Source organism: Anarhichas minor, unplaced genomic scaffold (genome assembly GCF_050575085.1).
Source record: "Anarhichas minor isolate MPS153535 unplaced genomic scaffold, ASM5057508v1 ptg000007l, whole genome shotgun sequence".
NCBI classification, from domain to species: domain Eukaryota; kingdom Metazoa; phylum Chordata; class Actinopteri; order Perciformes; family Anarhichadidae; genus Anarhichas; species Anarhichas minor.
This window is the reverse complement of record NW_027466453.1, coordinates 10,792,090-10,802,500: the sequence shown is the minus strand read 5'-3', so window position 1 is coordinate 10,802,500 and position 10,411 is coordinate 10,792,090. Positions and strand designations below refer to the sequence as shown.

Genomic DNA, 10,411 nt, shown 5'->3' with positions numbered 1-10,411 from the left:
CTGGTCACCGTGGTGACGATAAAGCACCGTTATAATTGGTTTACTGCTTTGTTCTGCCTCTCAGAGAGGAGAGAGAGATTCAGGTTACCGTCACTGGGCCAGCGAGCGATAAAGCCCTACTCTGTTGGCTGCAGGCACAGTCGAGGAATGAATGTTCAGGGTACATTTTTAGGAACCGGCTGAAATAAATGAAATAAATGTACTAGAATGTAGTTTTGTAGAAACTTGGTCAGGCTGTCCAGAAGTTTATTCTTCTTCCTTCTGATTTGGCACTTGGAACTTGTTTTGCATCACTGCATGACTGCCTGTCCCTGTGTGTGTGCTAAACAAGGTGAGTGAGTTTAATTCAGGTACCTTTTGGGATATTCACATGAAATGATAGTAAAAAAGAAACCCACTCTGCTGCTGCTCGCGGTTTTTGAAGGATTGTCAAAGCGTCTGTCTTTCTCTTCTCTTGCCTTTTATTCCGCTAAACCCTGTGTGTATTCTCCTCTCCCGTCCTCGCCTCTCGTTCAGAACCGTGTGGAGATAAATGACGTGGAGCCAGATGTCTTCAAAGAGATGATGTGCTTCATCTACACAGGCCAGGCCCCCAACCTGGACAAGATGGCTGATGACCTGCTGGCTGCAGCTGACAAGGTACAGAGAGTGTGTGTGTGTGTGTGTGTGTGTGTGTGTGCGTGTGCGCGTGCGTGCGTGTGGATGCACCTGTTACTATGTACACTTATACACAAGCCAGCATAAATAATAATGCCCCCTAAAATAACAACCAAGTGCTCCTCAAGCCCTGAACACACACACACACACACACACACACACACATTCAAACACTCTGTTGTTGGAAAATCTAAACATGTGGGAGACGTACAGATGCACACACTTATAATAAATCCTATTCTTGTTTGTTCCTGTTCTGACCCTGCAGACCCAAGGCTTCCTCTCTATTCATCCGAAGCCACTTATGTCTTCCAGTTTTGCTCTTGCTGTTCTCCAGTTTCTTTAAGAGCTTATTGCATTTGCTTTATTAGTAGTATCAAGCTGCACGTTGTGAAGCATGATTTATATTTTTCCCCCTTTTATCGGCTCGCAACAGGTCTGCTCCAATGTGTTCTGTCTAAAGCATCCAATTAAACAGTATGAAGTAAACTGTTCTACCTGTGCATGGCTCGTGGTATGGCAATGCGGGTATATATGCCACCTTTCAACGAAAAACAATGAACTTGGAAAAAATCTGTCAAATGATGTTCAGAGGTCTTTTTTTTTTTAACCCAGCCACTGATTTGAATGTTTTCAGCTTATCTCGGAGAGAGATATCGATATTTTTTCACCTCACTTCCAGCCGTCACGCTTGAGAGCAACATCGCAGTTCCTAATTACTGTATTCTCTTTCACCAATACTTCGAGTTTGGTGGCAGAGAACCCTTTGTTTTGCTTACTAGTTGTGAGACGAGTCTTAAACATCCCTCGCATAAGTTTCGTGGAAGTTCATTGAAATGAACTCCTTTGCATCATTAGTGTTAATAAAAACCACGCTCAATATCCCCCTGTAGTCGCTGCTGAACCAGCATGACTCATTCTGAAGTGTGAATGAATATGAGAGAAGATTATTGTTCCCAGCAATTTTATAATTAGTGGAAATCATTTTTTTTTTTTTTTACCTCTCAAGTGATCTCCTTTCCTACCGCCACTCCCCCTCAGTCTCCGGAGCTGTCACTTTTCCTTCTCTCGGCCGTATTTTCCTCTTATTCGATCTCAGTCTTGTTGGCGTCGGGGCGGAGTAATTCCGTACTTCCGTATCATTACACAGTGTGACAACAGTTGTTTGTGGCAGCGCTGTTTAAGTAATTTAGTTTACCTGCTGTTTCTCCTCGCTCTCTCTGTCACCGGCAGTATGCTCTGGAGAGGCTGAAGGTGATGTGCGAGGACGCTCTGTGCACGAGTCTGAGTGAGGAGAACGCCGCAGAGATCCTCATCCTCGCCGACCTGCACTGCGCCGACCAGCTCAAGACGCAGGCCGTGGACTTCATCAACTAGTGAGTTACACACCTCCGCTGAGAGCATTGATCTCCACAACTACTTCCACACTCACTATTTCTTTTTTCTGGATCACACACACACACACACACACACACTTATACACTTAGCTTTTCCTCAAAGGAAGTCATTAATTATCCGTGGGAGCAATTTTTTTTTCTCCCGAAGAAATTGAATTGAATCCCCAGATCGGACCATTCTGCTTCCGTATCATATTGAGCCATTTAGCAATCAAGCTCAGCTGCTGATGTTAATCATGTTGCAGGCAGCCTGTTTAGGTAAGATGGGGCCTATTAGCATCAATGACTGCTATTGATGTCAACGGAGAGGTGATTGACCCTGTGTCTGAATTGCCAGTTGAAACAAAAAGCATTCTCTCAGTCACCACAAACACTCATCACCGTCCCTCTGTTTTTCAGAGTTCTCTATCTCTGAGCCAGACACATTTTCTATCCCTTTGTTCATCCCTCTGTCCTCTATTTACAGCTTTACTCCATCTCCTGGCCTTGTTCCTGCATGGGCTCCTCCTCCATTCGCTTCCTTCCCTTTCCCTCTCCTCTCTCCCCTCTTGTTCTGTGCTTAAGAGCTCACGTATGCCTAAAGGTGGTCAGTAATGCAGATCTCTGCCCCTAATCCCAGTCATTAATTGTGGTTATGGACGTTATGACAGTTTAATTTGCCCCAGTGTTGTTGTGGTGGTGGGAAAATTGGCCACGGGGGACTCCTGGCCAGCAAAGCGATATCAACCCTCCTCCTGCGGACACAATGGACAGCAACGGAACAAAAATCTATTTAGAGGACGAATGTAGAAAACCGACGACACGAAGGAACCAATAATCCTCCCCCCAGCAGCACCTCAACCTCTTTCCAGACCAGTGTTCACAAGCAGCTTACAGTCATTTAGTCGAGACTATAGGAGTTGTCTTTATCCTACCTCTGTCTCATTTATTTACCCTCCTCTGGGAGGTGGCAGAGAGTAAAGCCTCCCAGACACTCTTTATCCACTTTGTTCAGAGATAAGAATTTACACTTTTTTTTTTTTTAGCCCAACATGAATCTTAAGCTCAGAGTAAATTCATATAAAAAGTTTTTTTAAGGCACAAAAACAGTACTCATTTCCTGAAAGTATTAGCGATCCAGTGTGATTACCGCTGTCTGGAGGTCATAGTTTGGCCTCTTTTTAATTTACCTTCACATCACTGCTCCTCTCCCTCCCGCTGTCCCCTCCTGTCCCTCTCTGCAGACTTTCATTACTATCGCTCACCTCCCTGTTTTTTATTTATTTATTTTACTGTCTTTACTCTCTCCCCTCGCGGTGCATCCCCCTCCTGCTTCCTCTCCTGCTGCGACTGCTCTCTTCGTGCCCTTCGCTGGCCTGTTGCCTCAGCTCACTGGCCATTACTGTAAGCAGGGGTTCACCTCCTCCATAGAGGCTTGGGTCAGAGGTTGGCTGGAGGTCTGGAGCTGCTGTGTGGAGAGAATATGACCCCACACACACATACACACACACACACGCACACACACCGAAATGCCAAGAGTAGCCATGCCAAGACACACACGCATGTGAACACGCACACATGCTGTTGTTTATAGACACACAACAAATCCAGAAAAATGTCATTAAAGGCCACACAGCGGTGTGCGTGATAGTGCAGCGGGTGTCAGGAGGTGGAAGACCGCCACAGGGTCCGCTGGTGGAAACACATCTGTGGGTGACGATGACCACCAGTAAAACTCATCGGCAGTTAATGACGTCAAGTTGTTTTGGCTTTCTGGCTTCCATTTGTTAATTATTGCTGTAGCTTTAGAGTTCCAAAACCACAGGAATTAGTTAATCATGTGTAGTTCTTCCTTGTTACTCAGCCCTGTTCTTTCTGTTCCTACCCCACCTCATTTACTATATATCAGTTTTATATATAACGTTTTTTTCTGAGGACCGACTTTTTAAAAATGACAAACCATCGCGTCCCAATTCCCAATAAGCATTATCTATAAATCGTGTAGAAGAGCAGATTTGTGCATAAATGACTTTCCTGACCATTTTTACTGCCATTTCTGCAACACCTTATATTACCTTGAAGAGGTTAACCAGCCTTTTCCAAGAGGTATACGTTTGATGTTTCACAACTTAGTTTAATGCATGTGTTCTTGATGAATGCATTCAGGCAGAGTTGGCAGGCTATCTCATTCTTGTGTCTTCTCAACAGTAAAACAAACAGGAGGTATGTTAGCCTTTCATATTAGATTCAGTGTAAAAAGTAGGCTACAATTATCAGAACATACGAACATTCAGGCTCCCTCATGTGGCTCACAGGTGTACTGCAGATGTCCCGACCCAGTCTGACGCTAACTTAACCAGGAGAACGAAAGTATTATCTAGTTATATTTTGATTCTCGTTTTTTTAAGCGAAAATGTATACGCAGTTAAAGTGGAGAAGTAATATAAATTAGATTCAAATGGAAACAATAAAGTGCAAGTACCCCCAATCTGGCCACTCTAGTCAACATCTAATAAACTGAAATACCACCGTTTATGTAGGTACACCTACTAAAATAGAACAAACTATTACAATAAAACAATATATATATTTTGCTGTTACTCTAAAGCACGGTACACAACTTGGAGTCGGAGCTCCCCAAGGGGTCACAAAATATATCTTTTTTTTTTCTCACCCATTTCTCTTTTTTAAATGGTGTGAAATCCTGAAGAGCTTTAACTCCTCTAGCCTCTAAAAAGCAGTGTGTGAAGGGATCATAATTTATTTGGTGTGTAATGTGTGAAGAGGGGTTGCATTGGTTAGAAAGGGTCGCAAAACAGGTTTACAACCAGTGCTGTGAAGAATGTGATGTGACTCAACAGACTTTCTGCATATTTATGACCGTTGCCTTTTATTTGTGTGATGTTATTTCTCTGAGAATAACCTTCGGGGTTAAATATTTAAAAATATAAAGTAAATAACAGCTCTGCCAGCTGGTATGACAAATCCTAAATGTCTCGGAGTTGCACTCCACACAGATGGACTCACACAATCCCGAGCGCTTCGAGAAACTTGTTTATTTGTGCACTTGTCCTTTGAGTTTCTTTCCTTAAACATTTTCTGGACTTTCCTCTACTTTGTATCTCCTCTCTTTGCCCTCTTTCTCTCAGTCACGCAGCGGATGTGATGGAGACACCGAGCTGGAAGTCCATGGTGACCTCACATCCACACCTGGTTGCAGAGGCCAATCACTCCCTGGCCTCGGCTCAGTGCCCCTTCCTCGGCCCCACCAAAAAACGTCTCAAACAGTCCTAGTGGTCGGAGAGGCTCTTCCTGTCCTAACCCTGCTGCGTCTTCATTGCTCCTTCCTCCCAGCCCCGCTCTCTCTCTCTCTCTAACAGCACCCAGAGACGCCACCAGGACGTGGCTAGATAAGGCTGGGTGGAGCTGCTCAGCTGGACCAAAGAATGACACAGAGGAGGTACTACACGTCACTGTAGGTGGGGATGAGGTGAATTCCTTCGGATCTAAACCTGGATATGTTTGGATTGTAAACTCAAATCCTGGCGTATTCTATAAATCCTTTGTCCACGATATTGGAAAGCTATACCCATAATCTGCGAGTCAGTCACGTAAAGGAAAAGTCAATGCTGAGTCCCTGGAAATACAATATCGTGGCGTATTGTCTTGTGCAGTGTCTCCAGTGCTTGTAAAGTGAAGAGGATCAAGCAACCAGAAAGTGAAAGACTATTGTTCCCATTGTTGATGATTAAACAGTATTGTTTTACAATTCACGGTTTGAATGAAAGAAAACAAAGCTGAACATGTTTTAAATGTTCGCTCTTCCACCTGTGCCTCAAGCTGGGCAGACACTGTGCGGGGCCGATGGCCCTCAGCTCATTATAGAAGCGGACTGAATTCCTGCCGGATCGGCTGTCATGTGACGTGCAGTTTGAGGCGGTCATTTAAGCCAGATTAATTGCCTGAAAGATCAGCGATTGGTTGGATTTCTGGCATGTCAGAAAAACTTTGGTCGGCTGTCTTTCAGCTTGAGCCATCCCTTCTCCCACATGGCTGCTGTCAGAATATCCGTGATAAACTGCACTGTTGCACTGTGCTTGTTTGAATGTTTTTAGAGAAGTTACATGTTGTGGCTAAACCTGCAGTCTTGACTTTGCTGCAGAGCACACGGATCATATTGTCTGCTTCTTCCAGCCATCTGTGACTCCATACCTTTCTTTTCTTTTTCATTCATAGTAGAATTGCACAAACACTGCCTTTCTCTCCTTTTGAAGACGCAGACGTCATGTTTGAATGAACTTTATTGGAATTGTCACCGGACCAAATCGGGCTCCATTCTTTAATTCAGTGTGAGCAGCCAGGTGGTCAACACAATGTAGAAGACGAAGTATCAGTCCAGCTTTAAAGATGATATATCAAATAAACCGGAAAACATTTTTTACTCACCTTTTACATCAGAACATTCCCTTTGACTGAACCTACAAAATACGGATGTTTCGATATTTTGTCCGGCATGTCTTTTCCGTCCTTGATATCTTCATTATTTCTCATTATGCAGTTTGGACACATCTACCAGTTACTGACTCATTAATGCACAGCCTCTTTAAACCTCTGTGTGAGTAGGTGTCTGTGTGTGTGTGTGTGTGTGTGTGTGTGTGTGTGTGTGTGTGTGTGCGGGTAACACACTTCAGTTCCAAGCTTAATCCTGTCGTGATCAAAGTTCAATCCCCGGTGCACATGCTGCTCACCTCGTGTGATCACAAGGGCTCACATCCAGCTGTCTTCGTGTGTCGACTCGGCTCTCACTCACCGTCGCAGGCCTGTTTGACTTGGTCTCCGTGGCATTGCTTAGATAGCGGTTCATCAGAGGGAGCTGGATCTTTCTCTTGGACAGTATCGTAACAGGGATTTGATTTGTTGACCAATGTCGATGCCCAGTGGGCTTTCAAGAAGCTCAACCCTGAGCTCTGCAAATCGCTCCTCATCAAACAGTCCTGGCCAGCGATCTTTGGGGATACCTGGCATTGGCTCATCAAACGGAGGGAAGGCCATCATTTGTGATACACACAGTAGACTGTGGCTTTATTTAGACCACCTATTATTAGGATTTAATTACACCATGTATATTTATAAATATGTGTGTGTGTGTGTGTATATATATATATTTATTTATTTTTTTATATTAATATCCACAACTTTTTGATACAAGGATTGTCTGGGATTGTGGATTTCAAAATAAAGGTTGCATTTGTGCTTTCCTGGTCTTTAATGTTGCACTTTTAACTTTACAGTTAAGTAAACGGACACCAGTGCCTGAGCATATTTGAGTACTTCATGATTGATGGATGCCTCACATCACCAGTGATTTGCTTACTCAAAATGTCCTTTATGAAAACATCACCTCAGTTATACGACTCTATAATCAAGCTCACTTGCTCAAGACTTTTTACTTCATCCACACTGTGTTGTTATGTGCTGTGTATGTTTGTGTTTTATGAACTGCCAGATGGACCAAAGACAATTATCCGTCTTCATGAGCAATAAAGTTATCCATAAAATATTGTCACATTATATTACGATAAGACAAAAATTCCAAATACAATATATTTAGCATATTCCTGGGTATTGGTATATGTCACAATATGGCAAATATACTAGATAATTAGCTTGGAAGTATTAAATTGGACAACACAACTATGTATATTGATATAGCTTTAGAATAAGTGATAATGCACAACAAGCCGGTCATCGTTGTGAAATCAACCCAGACAGGTTCAAACGCATTGGGATCCTGCAGCTTATTACACGGCTTCTTACTAAAGAAATCAATTATTTGACAGAAAATATTGATTTAAATATTCATTTAGTGATTAAAAAGTAATTTTAGTGCTGCTGCTTAAAAGAAAAAAAGTCCTCTTGCTGTATGCGGAGATCAGAACTGCGTCCACGCTCTGTCATTCATAGCAGTGGTCTGCTATAATATAATATAATATAATATAAGAAATAACAGACTGTAGAATGCTGTAATTGACCAAACTCTGCCATAAAGTTTACATATTTATATATTTATATATATATATATACACACCTCAAATAAGCCTTCCAGACAATGTTATGGAGTTTGAGAATTTCTTTGTAAAGGTCAAGGTGTGTATCTGTGTCGGACTATTGGAGTGTGTGAACATGGCAGACATATGGCGCTCTACGAGTGGGCATGCATGTCAGCACAATGTGCGTTTTGGGGAATATCCCTGAGATAGGAGAAGCCTTTGTTAACTGGAGTCGGTCCCAACAGTGCGACCTTCAGGGTATCAATTTTTCTTCTTTTTCTCGAGCTTTGATAGTCAGCTTGTGTAGCAGCTTGCAGCCAACCTTCTGTGTCTTTGTAAAGGTGTGTGTGTGTGTGTGTGTGTGTGTGTGTGTGTGTGTGTGTGTGTGTGTGTGTGTGTGTGTGTGTGTGTGTGTGTGTGTGTGTGTGTGTGTGTGTGTGTGTGTGTGTGTGTGTGTGTGTGTGTGTGTGTGTGTGTCCATTGGCCTTAGATGAGACCGTCAGGGGGAGGTAGATGGAGCGATGCGTGTGGGGAGGTGTACTCTGTTGTTATGCATGCTGTATGTATCTGTCCCTCCCTCCCCTCCTCCTCGCCTCCCCATCGGTCACTCCTCCTTTTATGGGAGGAACGGGAGCGAGGCGTGGAAGGTCAGTGCTGTGAAAGCCTGTGACAAGCTCTGCATCTGTGTCAGCCTGCCATCACTGCTCTGCCCGGCAGCAGGAGGAGGAGGAGGTCAGCAGTGAGGAGAGAGGGAAGTGGAGAGTGTTGGGTGGGGGGGGGGGTCCGTTTTTTGGGGGGTTGAGTTCAGGGCCTTGAAATTTCAACTATTTGTAGTCAATGCCACCCAAGTGTTACTAACTCAAGCTCCTCTATGAATATAAACATGGCAGTAATTTCCCTCTCTTATGTCCTCAGGGAACAAGATGAAGGCAAAACCACATCTTCAACACTATGATCATTATCGTATTGCCAATGCACTATACCAGATATTTAGTTTTGTCTTGACTATTTTTATTTGATCTCCCTTCTTCTATCTTCGAGTGTAAATCATTATAGACCCGGTAAACATGAGCATGCTGTGTGCAGTTTACTGATGTTACAGAAATCAGCTTTCTCTTTACCGCTGTTTCCGAAACAGAGTTTGTGGGCGTCGGTAATGTTTTAATTCTTTATAGATCATTAGTAAGACGTTAATAAGGACAACAAAAAATATAGTGGGTTGGTGTCAACCAGTGTAATTTGTTTTGTCTTTTTAACTAGCTCGTAAATTCTTCAAGAAGACATTAATGGACAATTTTCACTGGAAAAGGGCTAAAAGACATCTGGATCTATTAAACCTGCTTTCATTCAATTTGTTTGGCTGAGTAGGGGCAGCAGCACAACAAACTGTAAAGACAACACTGACATAGTGTCACCTTTGAAGGTTGTTATGAGGAATTTGTTAGCAAAGTCCTATATTCTCCTGTTAGTTTTGCTTTGGTCTCCCTTTAGCTGCTAAATGCGTCACTATGTCCACTAACTTTGTCTGTCTGCTGATTGGTGCTGAGCAGGTAGTGTAAAGTGGGTTTATCAGAGCTGCCTGTTGCTCTTTTTAAATGTGTCACAACAGCTAATGAGGCATTTAAATAAAAAAAGGATTTAAAAAGTAATTTTTTGATAATGGTTCATAATTGTCTTAAAAGGAAAGATCAGTCATGAAACATTAATAACTCTTGGCTGTTTTGTTTTTTCACAAGTTCTTATATTTGTCCAATGGACAGTTTGACTTCTTATCTGTTGGAAAATAACTCCAAATCTTCTGGACCAAAAATCCATTTAATAAACTTACTCATATTTATAAGGCCAGACTTGATAGATCACTGAACTGGGAGAACATCTTAATAACTACTTCCTCATTTTTAATCAATGTGTTACTAAAAGTAAGAAACCCATACTCTTTTCTTTTTTAAGATGTCTTAATGTTCTAATAAGACATCCACATAACTGATTTGCTAACATGAATAAAGCCATTAGTTACGACCTATAAACCCTAAATAAACTATGCTTCATTAAAACAGCGGTGCCCGACCATGTGGAGCCGCCGGCACTGACTCACGTCACGTTAATGAGAGCGCATCATAACCTTTTGTGAGGAGATATTTGACCGTATATATCCCCCCCCCCTCCATGATACCCTGAGTAATCCACTCAGATGGTATCATCTGTGACAGGCGGGGGGAGCTCAGGCCTTGGGGCAGAGAAATGGAAGGATGAAGTGACAGGGGTAATGGATGGATAGAGGGATGAAGAGTGATCGGGTGTCATACAGGTGGGATTGGGCCAGACATG

The 10,411-nt window shown here is 42.8% G+C and overlaps 1 protein-coding gene across 1 annotated transcript in view; it reads left to right on the top strand.

The window, feature by feature from the left end:
- spop (speckle type BTB/POZ protein) overlaps positions 1-7,296 on the top strand; it is a 73,888-nt gene extending 66,592 nt beyond the window's left edge. The window contains exons 9-11 of the mRNA XM_076085759.1: positions 517-639; positions 1,891-2,033; positions 5,183-7,296. Of these exons, the coding sequence (XP_075941874.1) occupies positions 517-639; positions 1,891-2,033; positions 5,183-5,327 (411 nt within the window). The 3' untranslated portion in view covers positions 5,328-7,296. The remainder of the gene's footprint in view (positions 1-516; positions 640-1,890; positions 2,034-5,182) is intronic.
- Positions 7,297-10,411: the final 3,115 nt, after the last annotated feature.